Genomic DNA, 21,963 nt, shown 5'->3' with positions numbered 1-21,963 from the left:
GGACCGACTAAATTGTTCTGCCCAAATTCCAAGAAGCATTTGCAATTGGCATGTATTTGGCTAATGTAGTTAGGCCCTAAAGTTTAGGCATAGGTGACGCACTAACATCAGATAAAAAATAATGAAAGAAAAACCTAATGTAGCCTATTGATATGAATTGCACAAAAATTAGTTTTAGGTATTTTTAATGCATTGTTTTCTCTATTCAAACCGCATCACACACACAAACACTTTATGGGTCACAGTACCACTTTCTGGTGGTAAACATAAAGCAGAAACGGATTATTTCAAAACGTTGCATCTTGAATGGTACATTTAATTTGCGTGCCAAAAGCCGCAACAGAAGATGCAATAAACACATATTTTGCATTGCTAAATTGCTAAACTATAAAAGAAAATACCACCCATTGTGTGTTTTTCTGTGACATTAGAGAGCTGTCAATGTGAGCAGTATATTTTACAGTTGTTTAAAAAACTGCTGAGAAGGGCGGTTTCAGAGGTAACTAGGTAAACGGAAGTAGAAACGGTAGATTAGTTGACCTAAACATGGCGCCTTTGCTGGATCACAAAATTGGCGACGCTATGTTATCTTCTTTACCTTGGCGATCAAAATCTAATCTCTTGACATGTTCACTCGTTTTGCTTATTTACCTGACGTCGCATCCATCCTTGGCCAAACCGAGCAGCCTCAAAGAGATCACGGACGGAAACTGGGAAGACATCTTGGCAGGGGAATGGATGATTGAATTGTAAGTCCATCTAGCTAGCTAGGTAGCAAGCATGGTAAACTAACTGCTTAGTTAGGCTGGCAATACATACAGCTAACATTACTTTGCAATAGGTCGTTCTCTAGTCTTGAATTGGCACTTGTTGATTACCACGCCACACCTAGCTAGATTTCTTATTTTAGATAGATAGCTTGTTAACGTTACATTGTTTCATAGGCTTGCAGCTAACAATCTAAAAATCCACGCTTTCAGATTAATCTCAAATGATGTGACAGACCATGGCATGGTGGAGTTGGAAAGCTAGAGCTAGGCTGCTGGACTACTGAGTGTTTTTGTTAGGTAGCTAACGTTAGTTGTATGGTGTAGTTAAGACATGTTGACCTGTCACTCATAACACGTTGACACCTGCTGCCATTGAATCTTTGATAGCCGTGTCAGATATTTCTGTTGTTGAAAAACGGTATCTAACGTTTAATGTTATTGTCATGCCAATGTTTGGCCCCACCTCACTCGTCCCCGGCAGTTTTGCCCCGTGGTGTCCGGCGTGCCAACAGCTCCAGCCCGTGTGGAATGAGTTTGCCGACTGGGGTGAGGACATGGGCGTCAACATAGCGAAGGTGGACGTTACTGAACAGCCTGGTACGTTATGTATATCTCCCTGGCTTCCTGACTGCCTATGAATAATTCCCCTTCTCACGTTTCGCGAAGTTTCCCATGGTACAGATCATCCTAGCTTCTCCAATCCAAACCTTAACCTTTAGTGGGTAAAATGCTAAACAGACCAAAGATCACTGTCTCTTGGGCCAGCTGCACCCTACTGCTTTCAGAGGAATGAGAAGGGGAGAGGCCCACTATGTTTTGTAGTTGAGACTACGCATGTAATCTGATCCAGCTATAGTCCACTATTACCATTTGATATAATTTGTTAGGTCTATTGTGTTTTTGGAGACCCTTTGTAATATCAGTCAAGAACAAGATGATGTTGGACTCATTCAGAGAGATATTTAGTCATATTCACTAACATTCTGCTCTCTCCTCCCGCCGCCACCCCCCCACCCACGCCTTAGGTTTGAGCGGGCGATTCATCATCACTTCACTTCCGACCATCTACCAGTAAGTTATCTCTCTAGTGCCTCAAGTAATGTCTCACATCCTGTTCCTCTCACAGACGCAGGCCAACAAAACTCAACCACCACCCATCATCCCATCATAGACTAATCAGGAAATGTGATAATCTTACAACCACATTTTAACCAGTAACCCTCACTGGAATGTGAGAAGCTGTTATATACTTTAGCTTCAGACTTTGTCAGGAAGAGGAAGTGTCTTTCTAGCATGTTCTTTTTGTTGTTGTTGCTACTGTTATGATTCTAGACCCAGTTTAGACACTAGCCTTATATGTTGCTATAAAACGTTGTCTGTCAATGGTAGAAAAACTGTAAATATATGACCCTATTATTGCTTAGTGGCACAATGGGCAAATAATCGAACTGTTGCTTTGTTGTGTGTAATGCCACAATATTGGCTTCTTAATTTTGCTTTAATTGTGATAGATCTCTATGATGACACCGTGTGTGTGTGTGTGGTGTGTGTGTGTGTGTGTGTCAGCTGTAAGGATGGTGTGTTCAGGAGGTACCAGGGGGCTCGCACCAAAGATGACTTGCTAAGCTTTATTGATGAGAAGAAGTGGCAGGGCATTGAGCCCGTGTCTTCCTGGTTTGGACCATCTTCCTTCATGTGAGTCGATTCATAATTGATTGATTGAGTGATTGATGTGAGTCTCCTCTCAATACGGGGCCTTTAATGTGTGAAAGTGGAGGGGAAAAAATACTGAAATGTAATGCATGAAAAGGTCCTTTTGAAGGAAGGACGTTTATTTACCCTTCTGTCTAAAAGGATTGTTGAGAAATTATGAATTGAAGTTGGGATATTTGTGACATTTTACCCTCAGCCAGGCCTCTTAAGACTTTAACAGGGATGGGCAACTTTAATGGGGTTGGGGCCGCAGGGGCCGTTTTCATCAGAGCCCTAGTCAAAGGTAGGAATATAAGGAATAGGGTGCCTTTCAGCCACTCCGACACTTCAAATCACATTTTATTTGTCACATGCTCTGAATACAACAGGTGTAGTGTAGTGCTTACTCGCAAGCCCTTAACCAACAATGCAGTTTAAGAAAACGGAGTTAAGAAAATATTTACTAAATAAAGTAACACAATAAAATAACAATAATGAGGCTATATACAGGGGTACCGGTACCGAATCAATGTGCGGGGGTACAGGTTAGAGGTAATCTGTACATGTAGGTAGGGGTAAAGTAACTGCATAGGTAATACACAGTGAGTTGCAGCAGTGTAAAAACAAAGGGGAGGGGCAATAGTCCGGGTGGCGACTTGATCAGTTGTTCAGCAGTCTTATGGTTTGGGGGTAGAAGCTGTTAAGGAGTCTTTTAGACCTAGACTTGGCGCTCCGGTACCACTTTCCGTGTGTTAGCAGAGCGAACAGTCTGACTTGGATGACCTGAGTCTTTGGCAATTTTTTTGGGCCTTCCTCTGACACTGCCTAGTATTTGGGTCCTGGATGGCAGGATGCTTGTTCCCAGTAATGTACTGGCTATACGCACTACCCTCTATAGCGCCTTACAGTCGGATGCCGAGCAGTTGCCATACCAGGCGGTGATGCAACCGGTCAGGATGCTCTCAATGGTGCAGATCTGGGGCCGACGATGACAATTTTTCAGTCTCCTGAGGGGGAAAATGTGTTGTCGTACCGTCTTCACAACTTTCTTGGTGTGTTTGGACCATGATAGTTTGACACTTTAACCAGGTTAGCTGGTAATTCTTAAATTATCTAAATTAAAATGTCTAAAAGGTATTTCTCCCTTTTCTCCCCCTGAAGGATGAACACAATGTCCGCTCTCTTCAAGCTGTCAATGTTCATTCGGGTGAGTGCTGCTTTTGCCTTCACTTCTGTGAGCTGTCAGACACCACACACCAACACCACACTAACACCGTCTGCATCCCAAATGGCTCCCTATGTAGTGCACCACCTTTGAACTTTGACCAGGGCCCGGTTTCCCGATAGCGATGGAATTTGGGCTTGCAGAGTGTTGTTTTTTTAACGATGCATCTTTCCTACAATGCCAAAGATGTACCATATTTCCCAGAACACCATGCAGAGCGAACGTTCCATACGTGTGTCGTTGAGGCATGTGTTGATACTGATAGAATGGAAAGAAACGCAGTGCTGCCCCACCCCCTTCAAAGGCACCTGCTGCCCCACCCCCTTCAAAGGCACCTGCTGCCCCACCCCCTTCAAAGGCACCTGCTGCCCCACCCCCTTCAAAGGCACCTGCTGCCCCACCCCTTCAAAGGCACCTGCTGCCCCACCCCCTTCAAAGGCACCTGCTGCCCCACCCCCTTCAAAGGCACCCCTTCAAAGGCACCTGCCCCACCCCTTCAAAGGCACCTGCCGCCCCACCCCCTTCAAAGACACCTGCCGCCCCACCCCTTCAAAGGCACCTGCCGCCCCACCCCCTTCAAAGGCACCTGCCGCCCCACCCCCTTCAAAGGCACCTGCCGCCCCACCCCCTTCAAAGGCACCTGCCGCCCCCACCCCCTTCAAAGGCACCTGCCGCCCACCCCCTTCAAAGGCACCTGCCGCCCCACCCCCTTCAAAGGCACCTGCCGCCCCACCCCTTCAAAGGCACCTGCCGCCCCACCCCCTTCAAAGGCACCTGCCGCCCCTGCCGCCCCCCCCTTCAAAGGCACCTGCCGCCCCACCCCCTTCAAAGGCACCTGCCGCCCCACCCCCTTCAAAGGCACCTGCCGCCCCACCCCCTTCAAAGGCACCTGCCGCCCCACCCCTTCAAAGGCACCTGCCGCCCCACCCCTTCAAAGGCACCTGCCGCCCCCACCCCCTTCAAAGGCACCTGCCGCCCCCACCCCTTTCAAAAACACCTGCCGCCCCACCCTTTTCAAAGGCACTTACATATTTTGTCTTGCCCATTCACCCTCTGAATGACACACATACACAATCCATGTCTCAATTGTCTCAAGGCTTCAAAATCCTTATTTAACCTGTCTCCTCCCCTTCATCTACACTAATTTGAAGTGGATTTAACAGGTGACATCAATACGGGATCACACCTTTCACTTGGTCAGTCTATGTCACAGAAAAAACAGCTGTCCTTAATGTTTTGTACACTCAGTGTATATAGTCTATATTGTAGTTACTCTATTTATCTGCAGTCATCTCAGTTTTCATTTCAAGCATATTTTTAATCCTTCGCTTGTTTGTAAAAAATTGCAAAGACATTGAAACTGACAGTTGACTACTTGTTCTCTCCCCTCCAGCGTTGCCATAACTACCTGATAGAGCATTTGGGGATTCCAGTGTGGGGCTCATATGTCATCTTTGGACTGGCCACTCTCTTCTCTGGCCTAGTCCTGGGACTGGTACGTTAGTCATACTCCTTGATATTCAATCTCTGTGTGATGTGTCTTTGTTTGATTTTAATTGAGCTAGGATTTGATTTATCTTACACTTTTGATTTTGATGTACTTTTTAATGTAAGGTGTCCTGAAAGGCATCCGGTCACATAAAAGTGTTATTATTTAGTATTATGTGCGTGCCCTCACATAGTGGACCACCAAGACACATGTAAACAATGGAGCAAATGCATCTCATTTTGTATTTTGTTGGAAAAATGACAGGTTGTGGAAGTTACTGGAAGCAAAGAAAGAGAGAGATCCCAATATTTTACAGTAACATCTGCTCTCCTCCCCAACCGAGACAACTTCTCTTGTGCCTTCTCTTCCAGATACTGGTGTTCATTGCAGATTTTGTCTTCCCATCACGACGATTTAACTCCCCAAACTACTACCAGAGTGAGTATGAGATGACAGAGAATCCACGTCCATGCAAATGTAACTTTGTGAAATGTGCTGTGTAGCACTGTTATGTGCTGAGCTCTTGGAGCGGATATAGAAGATTATGGTCATCTTTTATCATTTGTCTTTACAGAGAACAGACATGTCTTTTTTGTATTCTTAAGTTGTGGACAGTTGTTTTTAGTGTAGGAGCAGTGGCATGGAGGGTGCAGCATGTAATATAATGACTTTGTTATTGTCCTGTTATTCATATAGTCTTTATTGTCCTGTTATTCATATAGTCTTTATTGTCCTGTTATTCATGTAGTCTTTATTGTCCTGTTATTCATATAGTCTTTATTGTCCTGTTATTCATATAGTCTTTATTGTCCTGTTATTCATGTAGTCTTTATTGTCCTGTTATTCATATAGTCTTTATTGTCCTGTTATTCATGTAGTCTTTATTGTTCTGTTATTCATGTCGTCTTTATTGTCCTGTTATTCATATAGTCTTTATTGTCCTGTTATTCATATAGTCTTTATTGTCCTGTTATTCATATAGTCTTTATTGTCCTGTTATTCATATAGTCTTTATTGTTCTGTTATTCATATAGTCTTTATTGTTCTGTTATTCATATAGTCTTTATTGTTCTGTTATTCATATAGTCTTTATTGTTCTGTTATTCATATAGTCTTTATTGTTCTGTTATTCATGTAGTTATTCATTTCTTTATTGTCCTGTTATTCATATAGTCTTTATTGTCCTGTTATTCATATAGTCTTTATTGTCCTGTTATTCATATAGTCTTTATTGTTCTGTTATTCATATAGTCTTTATTGTTCTGTTATTCATATAGTCTTTATTGTTCTGTTATTCATATAGTCTTTATTGTTCTGTTATTCATATAGTCTTTATTGTCCTGTTATTCATATAGTCTTTATTGTCCTGTTATTCATATAGTCTTTATTGTCCCATTCCAGAGAAACAGACAATGGAACAAGCCAGGCTGATTCAGCAGCTGGAGGAGGAGCAGGAGGCGGACGGAGAAGAGGATGATGAGGACGATGAATATGGAGAACAGGACGATGTCTGGAGGAGGAGGAGAGCGTCTCCCGAGGGGCGTCCAGAGGAGGTGCTGCGAAAAAGGGTGGTGGGCAACCGTGAGGACCAGGATGAGGACTCCTAGAGGCCTGGAGGGGAACTGAAGATGCCCCTTCAAACAGCGAGCCTGGTTTGGGGCCTAAGCTCATTTTTATAAAGTGCCTCAGAATAGGAGTACTGATCTAGGATTTTTAGATCATGATAACTAAGATGACATGGACAGGTGGAACTGATCCCAGATCAGCACTCTCATTCTGCGGTGCTTTATGAACACGGGACCTGGTCCTGAGCAGCAGTAGAGTTTACAGCTTACAGAGCCATAGCAACACGCTGGCAAGGCCTCGGCGACGCCTTGCTTCTTCTCCCTTCAGCTTCACCAGGAGTGCCCCGTATTCTGACCGCTCTCACCACCAGCACCCTCCCCTGGACTGGAGGTGCTACTGCACACGCCCAACACCATTATCATGTTCTTTAGGCATCAAATGAAGGTAAACAGACTGGAACAGGAAGTGTTTATCCATGTCCAATATGAAATTCTCCTTTTTCATTCTCCGTTGGTAAAGATTTTTACAAAAATTGTCCCTAATGAACACAAACCTGTTCATCCTGGTTCTTTTGAAACGGATCAATTGGGTGGTTAGGTGAGGTTTCAAGGAAAATTCCACCCCAAATTATTTTTTAGTTTTATTAGTCCATTGTTGACAGTCCCAAAATATGTGTAACTTTCAAAATCCAGAAATCATCTCCGTGAGATGCATTTTGCCTCATATGATACAAACTGCATCATGCGGGGATGATTGCTGTATTTTGAAAGTTGCATATCTTGAAAACTTGAGTGCTGACAGGTAAAATGTTTTGTGACTTTGTCAGCAATGGACTAATGAAACAAATCCCTGCGGATCGTGTTTGGGTGGAGTTTACCTGACGGTATGGAGGGCACTAGAACAGGATCATTTTACCGCTTTGTGTGCTATGCATTTCTTAGGTTTTTATTCTATTCCTCATTAATCCCTGTTCAACAAATTATATACAGCTCTTGATCATTATTTCATTGTACACTGTGTGTCCAAAACATTAGGAAAACTTTCCTAATATTGAGTTTCACCCCCTTTTGAACTCAGAACAGCCTCAATTGGTCAGAGTGTGAACTCTATAAGGTGTTGAAAGCGTTCCACAGGGATGCTGGCCCATGTTGACTCCAATTCTTCCCACAGTTGTGTCAAGTCGGCTGGATGTCCTTTGGGTGGAGGACCATTCTTGATACACACAGGAAACAGTTGAGTGTGAAAAACCCAGCAGCGTTGCAGTTCTTGACACAAACCTGTGCGCCTGGCACCGACTACCATATCCCATTCAAAGGCACTTAAATCTTTGGTCTTTCCTATTCACCCTCTGAATGGCACACATACACAATCCATGTCTCAATTGTCTCAAGGCTTAAAAATCCTTCTTTAACCTGTCTCCTCCCCTTTGTCTACAATGATTGAAGTGGATTTAACAAGTGACATCAATAAGGGATCATAGCTTTCACTTTTATTCACCTGGTCAGTCTGTGTCGTGGAAAGAGCAGGTGTCCTTAATGTTTTGTCCACTCAGTGTATATCTTCCATCTGTATATTTCTGTTTCTCCTCTTCCACTTTTTATTTTATTTACCTCAGAAAGCGTATTGTTTGTTTTCATCCAAGTCTTCCTTGACAGACCTGGTATACGCCCACCCTTGAACTTCATAATGCTTTAGTGAGTGCAGTACAGTTTGCTTTTCTACAGGCAACTAAGATCAAATCTCTTCGGCCCCTTCGTATGTTTCTGTTTGGTCGACACCAAGATGTTGAGTTGTACAGTTGTTGCTTTCATTTCTGGTGGAAGGGAACTGCTATTTGCTGCCTGCCTGGTTTTGAGGAAGTCTCACTCCACTTTATAAAAAGATTGTGGTGCTTACTAAACCTCCCTGGAGGTGGACGTTGATCAGTATGGATCATTAAGGATTGAACTGTTTTGGAGTTGTGAAGACGCCCCTTGTTTGGCCAGAACAGGGCTGCGTTCACAACCCCAGCATGATACAAAGATATTGTGGTGTAAAATGTTAATAACCTTGTTTTGTTGATCTCTGCTGTAAAGCTAATATCCACCTATTTGTAAAGCTGGCAGTGGATTGTATGTGAGATTTGTATCTTATGTTCATCTCTGTGTGAGATGTTCTTCCATATTAATTGGAAATAGTTTATTAATGTGCTGTCAGGTCAGTCAGACACAATGCATGCTGTCTTTATAACTACAATTATTATGGGGGTTCTTCAATATCCTGGTCACAAATGGCACTCTATCCCCTATATAGTACACTACTGTTGACCAAGACCCATATAGCTCTGGTCAAAAGTAGTGCATTATATAGGGAACAGGGAGCCATTTGGGATGTGTGATAGGTGATGTTATTTTAACCCTACTTCTGCTCCTTAGTTTTCTGGCTCCTGCTTTACTCTCTCTGTGTGAGAAGGGGAGAGTGGAGAGGGAGAGTGGGGGGAGGGGGATGGCGAGAGAAGGGGGATGGGGGTAGAGGTGTGTGTGTGTGAGAGAGAGAGACTGCTTTTTGAAGTTTAACTGAAATTTCCTGGATGCCGATTTAAGCCTAATCCTGGAATGAAAAGCTATTTCAATGTACATTCTTCAGGACTATGCTTAATTGGTCTCCAGGAAACTGTCCCTAAGAGTTTGAACTCGAGGTCATTAACCTATTTTCATGGTTTGAAAAGAGGCTAAGGTAAATCCCCAGGGCAGTTGATGCAGAGTACCAATGGTCATAGCCAGGGCCCGTAAAGCGTCTGAGTAGGAGTGCTGACCTGAGATCAGTTTTACCTTTTTGAATCATATGAATAAGATGTGTCAACTGATCCTAGATCAGCACTCCTATACTGAGATGCTTTATGGATTTAGTTTGGTCTTGTTCTTTCAGTAGAACAGGACGTCTCACAAGAAGGACTTTGTGACTGAACTGTGCATCGTTCATAAAATAGTGTTTTACATTTTCTGAGTGGGCAGTAGAAGTGGCATTGTAATCGGGGACTAGTATTTTACTGACATTTCATTATCTGTAAGAACTGACAGATGCTCACAAAAACCTGTTTTGATGTATTTCAGCTTTGTATAACAGACCGGTTTAGACCTATGACCTGTGTTGAGGTTCCACATTTTTAGCAATGACTTCTCTTTCTCTTTTTAAATGCTATTATTTCTTTCCTACAAGCTATTTCCTCAAGTTGTGACAAGGGTACAACATCAAAATACGCCCACCTGAACATTTAACATGGATCCGTGTGGTTTAAAATGTAACTGTGGCTTCTAGCTTTCCTCGCTTCAGCTGCAGGGCGTATCCTAAATGGCTCCCTATATAGTGCAGGTCAATAGTAGTGCATTATATCGGGAATAGGGTGCCATTTGAGAAGCATGGAGAGATGTCACGTAGAACACTGAGACAACTCTGTTCTTACCGGTGTCCAACGAGAGCTCTTTCAATAAAGAATCAACTCCTGTTCGAATCGATCTGTACTTGTCACTCTGTGTGACGCCAATGTCCATTTTTATTAGGTGACTCACAGTGAGTGATGGACTGTGAGGTTTTACAATAACTTCTAGAAATTGCGTAGATGAACTATATCAAATGTATTTTATAATGCACTTTTTACATCAAAATTTGTCACCATGTGCTTTACTAATACACAGCTGAAAACCCCAAAGAGCAAGCAATGCAGAGACAGAAGCACAGTGGCTGGGAAAAACTCCCTAGAAAATGCAGGAACCTAGGAAGAAATCTAGAGAGGAACCAGGCTCTGAGAGGTGGCCAGTCCTCTTCTAGCTGTGCCGGGTAGACCAGAGGAACCAGGCTCTGAGAGGTGGCCAGTCCTCTTCTAGCTGTGCCGGGTAGACCAGAGGAACCAGGCTCTGAGAGGTGGCCAGTCCTCTTCTGGCTGTGCCGGGTAGACCAGAGGAACCAGGCTCTGAGGGGCGGCCAGGCCTCTTCTGGCTGTGCCGGGTAGACCAGAGGAACCAGGCTCTGAGGGGCGGCCAGGCCTCTTCTGGCTGTGCCGGGTAGACCAGAGGAACCAGGCTCTGAGGGGCGGCCAGTTCTCTTCTAGCTGTGCCGGGTAGACCAGAGGAACCAGGCTCTGAGGGGCGGCCAGTTCTCTTCTAGCTGTGCCGGGTAGACCAGAGGAACCAGGCTCTGAGAGGTGGCCAGTCTTCTTCTAGCTGTGCCGGGTAGACCAGAGGAACCAGGCTCTGAGGGGCGGCCAGGCCTCTTCTGGCTGTGCCGGGTAGACCAGAGGAACCAGGCTCTGAGGGGCGGCCAGTTCTCTTCTAGCTGTGCCGGGTGGAGGTTATAAGAGTACATGGCCACTAAAGCCAGATCATTCTTCAAGATGTTCAAACATTCATAGATGGTCAGATAATAGTACCAGTGGTTATAGAGGGTGCGACAGGTCAGGAGTAAAAGTCAGTTGGCTTTTCATAGCTGAGCATTCAGAGGTCGAGACAGCAGGTGAGAGAGCGAAATAGAGACAGAGGGAGTTGAAATAGCAGGTCCGGGACAAGGTCAGGGTTCCATAGCTGCAGGCAGAGCAGCCGTACAACCAGGTGGAATGGGGTACAGCCAGGAGTCATCGGGTCAGGTAGTCCTGAGGCATGGTCCTCCGGGAGGGGAGAGAGAGCGAGACCACTCTTCTAGATGTATGTACTTTAGAGTTGTACAATGACAGACCCCAAGCTTTTAATTCCTGTATTCATGACCGGGTTTGAGCCCGAGTAGGCCTACAGTACAGCTTCGTGTTTTATAGCAGTTTTGTAATACTACTAATGTCCAATAGGTGGCAATGTTGTTTTCCACTGTCTTGAAACAATTGCATTTGTGCTACCATAGTATCTATTTATCCTGCATACTTTTCAGTAATGCTGAAAACCCTACTGTAAATGTTTAGTGCATACTGGTACTTGCTAGGTCAATGTGTTAGTAGCTTTAATAAAAATGGGAATTGGAAACAGGAAATTGCAATCCTACTCATGTTGATTTTTACTTAATTTGTTTTTGTTGGGGGGTGGGGTTATTACAATGTTAATTCTACTGAGCCATTTACTTTGTGTTGGTTTTCTTATCTTTTCTTATTTCTTATTATTGTTGCATTGTTCAGAAGGAACCTGCAAGTTAACATTTCGCTGGATGATGTATACCATGTCTATCCTATACATACGACTAATAAAACTCTAAGCTTGCTGTGCTCTCTGGGGGATACCTTCTAGTACGTCTCAAATGGCACCCTATTCCCTATATAGTGCACTACCCTTAAAAGTAGTACACTATATAGGGTGTAATTTGTTCTAGATACTGACTAGAGCTGAGGGAGGTGGCAGAGAGAGTACTCAGACTGGAGCTGGTGAAGGTGCAGAGAGAGGACTCGGACTGGAGCTGGTGATGGTGCAGAGAGAGGACTCGGACTGGAGCTGGTGATGGTGCAGAGAGAGGACTCAGACTGGAGCTGGTGATGGTGCAGAGAGAGGACTCAGGGACTGGAGCTGGTGATGGTGCAGAGAGAGGACTCAGACTGGAGCTGGTGATGGTGCAGAGAGAGGACTCAGACTGGAGCTGGTGATGGTGCAGAGAGAGGACTCAGGGACTGGAGCTGGTGATGGTGCAGAGAGAGTACTCAGACTGGAGCTGGTGAAGGTGCAGAGAGAGGACTCAGACTGGAGCTGGTGATGGTGCAGGGAGAGGACTCGGACTGGAGCTGGTGAAGGTGCAGAGAGAGTACTCAGACTGGAGCTTGTGAAGGTGCAGAGAGAGGACTCAGGGACTGGAGCTGGTGAAGGTGCAGAGAGAGGACTCAGGGACTGGAGCTGGTGAAGGTGCAGAGAGAGGACTCAGGGACTGGAGCTGGTGATGGTGCAGAGAGAGGACTCAGACTGGAGCTGGTGATGGTGCAGAGAGAGGACTCAGACTGGAGCTGGTGAAGGTGCAGAGAGAGGACTCAGGGACTGGAGCTGGTGATGGTGCAGAGAGAGGACTCAGACTGGAGCTGGTGATGGTGCAGAGAGAGGACTCAGACTGGAGCTGGTGAAGGTGCAGAGAGAGGACTCAGACTGGAGCTGGTGAAGGTGCAGAGAGAGGACTCAGACTGGAGCTGGTGAAGGTGCAGAGAGAGGACTCAGACTAGAGCTGGTGAAGGTGCAGAGAGAGGACTCGGACTGGAGCTGGTGAAGGTGCAGAGAGAGGACTCAGACTGGAGCTGGTGAAGGTGCAGAGAGAGGACTCAGGGACTGGAGCTGGTGAAGGTGCAGAGAGAGGACTCGGACTGGAGCTGGTGAAGGTGCAGAGAGAGGACTCGGACTGGAGCTGGTGAAGGTGCAGAGAGAGGACTCAGACTGGAGCTGGTGAAGGTGCAGAGAGAGGACTCAGACTAGAGCTGGTGAAGGTGCAGAGAGAGGACTCGGACTGGAGCTGGTTAAGGTGCAGAGAGAGGACTCGGACTGGAGCTGGTGAAGGTGCAGAGAGAGGACTCAGACTGGAGCTGGTGATGGTGCAGAGAGAGGACTCAGGGACTGGAGCTGGTGATGGTGCAGAGAGAGGACTCAGGGACTGGAGCTGGTGATGGTGCAGAGAGAGGACTCAGACTGGAGCTGGTGATGGTGCAGAGAGAGGACTCAGGGACTGGAGCTGGTGATGGTGCAGAGAGAGGACTCAGGGACTGGAGCTGGTGATGGTGCAGAGAGAGGACTCAGGGACTGGAGCTGGTGATGGTGCAGAGAGAGGACTCAGACTGGAGCTGGTGATGGTGCAGAGAGAGGACTCAGACTGGAGCTGGTGATGGTGCAGAGAGAGGACTCAGACTGGAGCTGGTGAAGTTGCAGAGAGAGGACTCAGACTGGAGCTGGTGATGGTGCAGAGAGAGGACTCAGGGACTGGAGCTGGTGATGGTGCAGAGAGAGGACTCAGACTGGTGATGGTGCAGAGAGAGGACTCAGGGACTGGAGCTGGTGATGGTGCAGAGAGAGGACTCAGGGACTGGAGCTGGTGATGGTGCAGAGAGAGGACTCAGACTGGAGCTGGTGATGGTGCAGAGAGAGGACTCAGGGACTGGAGCTGGTGATGGTGCAGAGAGAGGGACTCAGGGACTGGAGCTGGTGATGGTGCAGAGAGAGGACTCAGACTGGAGCTGGTGATGGTGCAGAGAGAGGACTCAGACTGGAGCTGGTGATGGTGCAGAGAGAGGACTCAGACTGGAGCTGGTGAAGGTGCAGAGAGAGGACTCAGACTGGAGCTGGTGATGGTGCAGAGAGAGGACTCAGACTGGAGCTGGTGAAGGTGCAGAGAGAGGACTCAGACTGGAGCTGGTGAAGGTGCAGAGAGAGGACTCAGGGACTGGAGCTGGTGATGGTGCAGAGAGAGGACTCAGGGACTGGAGCTGGTGATGGTGCAGAGAGAGGACTCAGACTGGAGCTGGTGATGGTGCAGAGAGAGGACTCAGACTGGAGCTGGTGATGGTGCAGAGAGAGGACTCAGACTGGAGCTGGTGAAGTTGCAGAGAGAGGACTCAGACTGGAGCTGGTGATGGTGCAGAGAGAGGACTCAGGGACTGGAGCTGGTGATGGTGCAGAGAGAGGACTCAGACTGGTGATGGTGCAGAGAGAGGACTCAGGGACTGGAGCTGGTGATGGTGCAGAGAGAGGACTCAGGGACTGGAGCTGGTGATGGTGCAGAGAGAGGACTCAGACTGGAGCTGGTGATGGTGCAGAGAGAGGACTCAGGGACTGGAGCTGGTGATGGTGCAGAGAGAGGACTCAGGGACTGGAGCTGGTGATGGTGCAGAGAGAGGACTCAGACTGGAGCTGGTGATGGTGCAGAGAGGGACTCAGACTGGAGCTGGTGATGGTGCAGAGAGAGGACTCAGACTGGAGCTGGTGAAGGTGCAGAGAGAGGACTCAGACTGGAGCTGGTGATGGTGCAGAGAGAGGACTCAGACTGGAGCTGGTGATGGTGCAGAGAGAGACTCAGGGACTGGAGCTGGTGAAGGTGCAGAGAGAGGACTCAGACTGGAGATGGTGAAGGTGCAGAGAGAGGACTCAGGGACTGAGCTGGTGAAGGTGCAGAGAGAGGACTCGGGGACTGGAGCTGGTGAAGGTGCAGAGAGAGGACTCAGACTGGAGCTGGTGATGGTGCAGAGAGAGGACTCAGACTGGAGCTGGTGATGGTGCAGAGAGAGACTCAGACTGGAGCTGGTGATGGTGCAGAGAGAGGACTCAGACTGGAGCTGGTGATGGTGCAGAGAGAGGACTCAGGGACTGGAGCTGGTGATGGTGCAGAGACAGGACTCAGGGACTGGAGCTGGTGATGGTGCAGAGAGAGGACTCAGACTGGAGCTGGTGATGGTGCAGAGAGAGGACTCAGGGACTGGAGCTGGTGATGGTGCAGAGAGAGGACTCAGGGACTGGAGCTGGTGATGGTGCAGAGAGAGGACTCAGGGACTGGAGCTGGTGATGGTGCAGAGAGAGGACTCAGACTGGAGCTGGTGATGGTGCAGAGAGAGGACTCAGGGACTGGAGCTGGTGATGGTGCAGAGAGAGGACTCAGGGACTGGAGCTGGTGATGGTGCAGAGAGAGGACTCAGGGACTGGAGCTGGTGATGGTGCAGAGAGAGGACTCAGGGACTGGAGCTGGTGATGGTGCAGAGACAGGACTCAGGCTGGTGATGGTGCAGAGAGAGGACTCAGGGGCTGGAGCTGGTGATGGTGCAGAGAGAGGACTCAGACTGGAGCTGGTGATGGTGCAGAGAGAGGACTCAGGGACTGGAGCTGGTGAAGGTGCAGAGAGAGGACTCAGGGAGTGGAGCTGGTGATGGTGCAGAGAGAGGACTCAAGACTGGAGCTGGTGATGGTGCAGAGAGAGGACTCAAGACTGGAGCTGGTGATGGTGCAGAGAGAGGACTCAGGGACTGGAGCTGGTGAAGGTGCAGAGAGAGGACTCAGACTGGAGCTGGTGAAGGTGCAGAGAGAGGACTCAGGGACTGGTGATGGTGCAGAGAGAGGACTCAGGGACTGGAGCTGGTGATGGTGCAGAGAGAGGACTCAGGGACTGGAGCTGGTGATGGTGCAGAGAGAGGACTCAGGGACTGGAGCTGGTGATGGTGCAGAGAGAGGACTCAGGCTGGTGATGGTGCAGAGAGAGGACTCAGGGACTGGAGCTGATGGTGCAGAAGGTAGGGACTGGAGATGGTGCAGAGAGAGGACTCAGGGACTGGAGCTGGTGATGGTGCAGAGAGAGGACTCAGACTGGAGCTGGTGATGGTGCAGAGAGAGACTCAGACTGGAGCTGGTGAAGGTGCAGAGAGAGGACTCAGACTGGAGCTGGTGAAGGTGCAGAGAGAGGACTCAGACTGGAGCTGGTGAAGGTGCAGAGAGAGTACTCAGACTGGAGCTGGTGAAGGTGCAGAGAGAGGACTCGGACTGGAGCTGGTGAAGGTGCAGAGAGAGACTCAGACTGGAGCTGGTGAAGGTGCAGAGAGAGGACTCAGACTGGAGCTGGTGAAGGTGCAGAGAGAGGACTCAGACTGGAGCTGTGGTGCAGAGAGAGGACTCAGACTGGAGCTGGTGATGGTGCAGAGAGAGGACTCAGGGACTGGAGCTGGTGATGGTGCAGAGAGAGGACTCAGGGACTGGAGCTGGTGATGGTGCAGAGAGAGGACTCAGACTGGAGCTGGTGATGGTGCAGAGAGAGACTCAGGGACTGGAGCTGGTGATGGTGCAGAGAGAGACTCAGGGACTGGAGCTGGTGATGGTGCAGAGAGAGGACTCAGGGACTGGAGCTGGTGATGGTGCAGAGAGAGGACTCAGACTGGAGCTGGTGATGGTGCAGAGAGAGGACTCAGGGACTGGAGCTGGTGATGGTGCAGAGAGAGGACTCAGACTGGAGCTGGTGATGGTGCAGAGAGAGGACTCAGGGACTGGAGCTGGTGATGGTGCAGAGAGAGGACTCAGGGACTGGAGCTGGTGATGGTGCAGAGACAGGACTCAGGCTGGTGATGGTGCAGAGAGAGGACTCAGGGGCTGGAGCTGGTGATGGTGCAGAGAGAGGACTCAGGGACTGGAGCTGATGGTGCAGAGAGAGGACTCAGGGACTGGAGCTGGTGAATGGTGCAGAGAGAGGACTCAGGGACTGGAGCTGGTGATGGTGCAGAGAGAGGACTCAGGGACTGGATCTGGTGATGGTGCAGACTGGAGCTGGTGATGGTGCAGAGAGAGGACTCAGGGACTGGAGCTGGTGAAGGTGCAGAGAGAGGACTCAGACTGGAGCTGGTGAAGGTGCAGAGAGAGGACTCACTGGAGCTGGTGATGGTGCAGAGAGAGGACTCAGGGACTGGAGCTGGTGATGGTGCAGAGAGAGGACTCAGGGACTGGAGCTGGTGATGGTGCAGAGAGAGACTCAGACTGGAGCTGGTGAAGGTGCAGAGAGAGGACTCAGGCTGGAGCTGGTGATGGTGCAGAGAGAGGACTCAGACTGGAGCTGGTGAAGGTGCAGAGAGAGGACTCAGGGACTGGAGCTGGTGATGGTGCAGAGAGAGACTCAGACTGGAGCTGGTGAAGGTGCAGAGAGAGGACTCAGACTGGAGCTGGTGAAGGTGCAGAGAGAGGACTCGGACTGGAGCTGGTGAAGGTGCAGAGAGAGTACTCAGACTGGAGCTGGTGAAGGTGCAGAGAGAGGACGGACTGGAGCTGGTGAAGGTGCAGAGAGAGGACTCAGACTGGAGCTGGTGATGGTGCAGAGAGAGGACTCAGGGACTGGAGCTGGTGATGGTGCAGAGAGAGGACTCAGGGACTGGAGCTGGTGATGGTGCAGAGACCGGACTCAGGGACTGGAGCTGGTGATGGTGCAGAGAGAGGACTCAGACTGGAGCTGGTGATGGTGCAGAGAGAGGACTCAGACTCAGGGACTGGAGCTGGAGCTGATGGTGCAGAGAGAGGACTCAGACTGGAGCTGGTGAAGGTGCAGAGAGAGGACTCAGACTGGAGCTGGTGATGGTGCAGGTGAGAGGACTCAGGGACTGGAGCTGGTGAAGGTGCAGAGAGAGGACTCAGACTGGAGCTGGTGAAGGTGCAGAGAGAGGACTCAGGGACTGGAGCTGGTGATGGTGCAGAGAGAGGACTCAGGGACTGGAGCTGGTGAAGGTGCAGAGAGAGGACTCAGGGACTGGAGCTGGTGATGGTGCAGAGAGAGGACTCAGACTGGAGCTGGTGAGAGAGAGGACTCAGGGACTGGTGCAGAGAGAGGACTCAGACTGGAGCTGGTGAAGGTGCAGAGAGAGGACTCAGGGACTGGAGCTGGTGATGGTGCAGAGAGAGGACTCAGACTGGAGCTGGTGATGGTGCAGAGAGAGGACTCAGACTGGAGCTGGTGAAGGTGCAGAGAGAGGACTCAGACTGGAGCTGGTGAAGGTGCAGAGAGAGGACTCAGACTGGAGCTGGTGAAGGTGCAGAGAGAGGACTCAGACTGGAGCTGGTGAAGGTGCAGAGAGAGGACTCAGACTGGAGCTGGTGAAGGTGCAGAGAGAGGACTCAGACTGGAGCTGGTGAAGGTGCAGAGAGAGGACTCAGGGACTGGAGCTGGTGAAGGTGCAGAGAGAGGACTCAGGACTGGAGCTGGTGAAGGTGCAGAGAGAGGACTCAGACTGGAGCTGGTGAAGGTGCAGAGAGAGGACTCAGACTGGAGCTGGTGAAGGTGCAGAGAGAGGACTCAGACTGGAGCTGGTGAAGGTGCAGAGAGAGGACTCAGGGACTGGAGCTGGTGATGGTGCAGAGAGAGGACTCAGGGACTGGAGCTGGTGAAGGTGCAGAGAGAGGACTCAGACTGGAGCTGGTGATGGTGCAGAGAGAGGACTCAGACTGGAGCTGGTGATGGTGCAGAGAGAGGACTCAGGGACTGGAGCTGGTGATGGTGCAGAGAGAGGACTCAGACTGGAGCTGGTGATGGTGCAGAGAGAGGACTCAGGGACTGGAGCTGGTGATGGTGCAGAGAGAGGACTCAGGACTGGAGCTGGTGATGGTGCAGAGAGAGGACTCAGGGACTGGAGCTGGTGATGGTGCAGAGAGAGGACTCAGACTGGAGCTGGTGATGGTGCAGAGAGAGGACTCAGACTGGAGCTGGTGATGGTGCAGAGAGAGGACTCAGACTGGAGCTGGTGAAGGTGCAGAGAGAGGACTCAGACTGGAGCTGGTGATGGTGCAGAGAGAGGACTCAGGGACTGGAGCTGGTGATGGTGCAGAGAGAGGACTCAGACTGGTGATGGTGCAGAGAGAGGACTCAGGGACTGGAGCTGGTGATGGTGCAGAGAGAGGACTCAGGGACTGGAGCTGGTGATGGTGCAGAGAGAGGACTCAGACTGGAGCTGGTGATGGTGCAGAGAGAGGACTCAGGGACTGGAGCTGGTGATGGTGCAGAGAGAGGACTCAGGGACTGGAGCTGGTGATGGTGCAGAGAGAGGACTCAGACTGGAGCTGGTGATGGTGCAGAGAGAGGACTCAGACTGGAGCTGGTGATGGTGCAGAGAGAGGACTCAGACTGGAGCTGGTGAAGGTGCAGAGAGAGGACTCAGACTGGAGCTGGTGATGGTGCAGAGAGAGGACTCAGACTGGAGCTGGTGAAGGTGCAGAGAGAGGACTCAGACTGGAGCTGGTGAAGGTGCAGAGAGAGGACTCAGGGACTGGAGCTGGTGATGGTGCAGAGAGAGGACTCAGGGACTGGAGCTGGTGATGGTGCAGAGAGAGGACTCAGACTGGAGCTGGTGATGGTGCAGAGAGAGACTCAGACTGGAGCTGGTGATGGTGCAGAGAGAGGACTCAGACTGGAGCTGGTGAAGGTGCAGAGAGAGGACTCAGACTGGAGCTGGTGATGGTGCAGAGAGAGGACTCAGACTGGAGCTGGTGATGGTGCAGAGAGAGGACTCAGACTGGAGCTGGTGATGGTGCAGAGAGAGGACTCAGGGACTGGAGCTGGTGATGGTGCAGAGAGAGGACTCAGGGACTGGAGCTGGTGATGGTGCAGAGAGAGGACTCAGACTGGAGCTGGTGATGGTGCAGAGAGAGGACTCAGGGACTGGAGCTGGTGATGGTGCAGAGAGAGGACTCAGGGACTGGAGCTGGTGATGGTGCAGAGAGAGGACTCAGACTGGAGCTGGTGATGGTGCAGAGAGAGGACTCAGACTGGAGCTGGTGATGGTGCAGAGAGAGGACTCAGACTGGAGCTGGTGAAGGTGCAGAGAGAGGACTCAGACTGGAGCTGGTGATGGTGCAGAGAGAGGACTCAGACTGGAGCTGGTGAAGGTGCAGAGAGAGGACTCAGACTGGAGCTGGTGAAGGTGCAGAGAGAGGACTCAGACTAGAGATGGTGAAGGTGCAGAGAGAGGACTCGGACTGGAGCTGGTGAAGGTGCAGAGAGAGACTCAGACTGGAGCTGGTGCAAGGTGCAGAGAGAGACTCAGACTGGAGCTGGTGAAGGTGCAGAGAGAGGACTCAGACTGGAGCTGGTGATGGTGCAGAGAGAGGACTCAGGGACTGGAGCTGGTGATTGTGCAGAGAGAGGACTCAGACTGGAGCTGGTGATGGTGCAGAGAGAGGACTCAGACTGGAGCTGGTGATGGTGCAGAGAGAGGACTCAGGGACTGGTGATGGTGCAGAGAGAGGACTCAGGGACTGGAGCTGGTGATGGTGCAGAGACAGGACTCAGGGACTGGAGCTGGTGATGGTGCAGAGAGAGGACTCAGACTGGAGCTGGTGATGGTGCAGAGAGAGGACTCAGGGACTGGAGCTGGTGATGGTGCAGAGAGAGGACTCGGGGACTGGAGCTGGTGATGGTGCAGAGACAGGACTCGGGGACTGGAGCTGGTGATGGTGCAGAGAGAGGACTCAGACTGGAGCTGGTGATGGTGCAGAGAGAGGACTCGGGGACTGGAGCTGGTGATGGTGCAGAGAGAGGACTCAGGGACTGGAGCTGGTGATGGTGCAGAGAGAGGACTCAGGGACTGGAGCTGGTGATGGTGCAGAGAGAGGACTCAGGGACTGGATCTGGTGATGGTGCAGAGACAGGACTCAGGCTGGTGATGGTGCAGAGAGAGGACTCAGGGGCTGGAGCTGGTGATGGTGCAGAGAGAGGACTCAGGGACTGGTGATGGTGCAGAGAGAGGACTCAGGGACTGGAGCTGGTGAAGGTGCAGAGAGAGGACTCAGGGAGTGGAGCTGGTGATGGTGCAGAGAGAGGACTCAAGACTGGAGCTGGTGATGGTGCAGAGACTGACTGCTGGTGATGGTGCAGAGAGAGGACTCAGGGACTGGAGCTGGTGAAGGTGCAGAGAGAGGACTCAGACTGGAGCTGGTGAAGGTGCAGAGAGAGGACTCAGGGACTGGTGATGGTGCAGAGAGAGGACTCAGGGACTGGAGCTGGTGATGGTGCAGAGAGAGGACTCAGGGACTGGAGCTGGTGATGGTGCAGAGAGAGGACTCAGGGACTGGAGCTGGTGATGGTGCAGAGAGAGGACTCAGGCTGGTGATGGTGCAGAGAGAGGACTCAGACTGGAGCTGGTGAAGGTATAGAGAGAGGACTCAGGGACTGGAGCTGGTGATGGTGCAGAGAGAGGACTCAGACTGGAGCTGGTGATGGTGCAGAGAGAAGACTCAGACTGGAGCTGGTGATGGTGCAGAGAGAGGACTCGGACTGGAGCTGGTGAAGGTGCAGAGAGAGGACTCGGACTGGAGCTGGTGAAGGTGCAGAGAGAGTACTCAGACTGGAGCTGGTGAAGGTGCAGAGAGAGGACAGACTGGAGCTGGTGAAGGTGCAGAGAGAGTACTCAGACTGGAGCTGGTGAAGGTGCAGAGAGAGGACGGACTGGAGCTGGTGAAGGTGCAGAGAGAGTACTCAGACTGGAGCTGGTGAAGGTGCAGAGAGAGGACTCAGACTGGAGCTGGTGAAGGTGCAGAGAGAGGACTCAGACTGGAGCTGGTGATGGTGCAGAGAGAGGACTCAGGGACTGGAGCTGGTGATGGTGCAGAGAGAGGACTCAGGGACTGGAGCTGGTGATGGTGCAGAGACAGGACTCAGGGACTGGAGCTGGTGATGGTGCAGAGAGAGGACTCAGACTGGAGCTGGTGATGGTGCAGAGAGAGGACTCAGGGACTGGAGCTGGTGATGGTGCAGAGAGAGGACTCGGGGACTGGAGCTGGTGATGGTGCAGAGACAGG

At 50.3% G+C, this 21,963-nt stretch overlaps 1 protein-coding gene across 1 annotated transcript; it reads left to right on the top strand.

Moving 5' to 3' along the window:
* Positions 1-452: 452 nt before the first annotated feature.
* Positions 453-11,959, top strand: LOC115138768 (thioredoxin-related transmembrane protein 1-like). Its single transcript, XM_029675975.2, has 8 exons — positions 453-749; positions 1,252-1,367; positions 1,796-1,841; positions 2,337-2,465; positions 3,624-3,669; positions 5,081-5,182; positions 5,548-5,614; positions 6,578-11,959. The coding sequence occupies exons 1-8, from the start codon at positions 547-549 to the stop codon at positions 6,781-6,783; spliced, it is 915 nt and encodes a 304-aa protein (XP_029531835.1). The 5' UTR covers positions 453-546; the 3' UTR covers positions 6,784-11,959.
* The last annotated feature ends 10,004 nt before the right edge of the window (positions 11,960-21,963 follow it).

Source organism: Oncorhynchus nerka, linkage group LG12 (assembly GCF_034236695.1).
Source record: "Oncorhynchus nerka isolate Pitt River linkage group LG12, Oner_Uvic_2.0, whole genome shotgun sequence".
NCBI classification, from domain to species: Eukaryota; Metazoa; Chordata; class Actinopteri; order Salmoniformes; family Salmonidae; genus Oncorhynchus; species Oncorhynchus nerka.
This window is presented reverse-complemented; position numbering and strand designations above follow the sequence as displayed.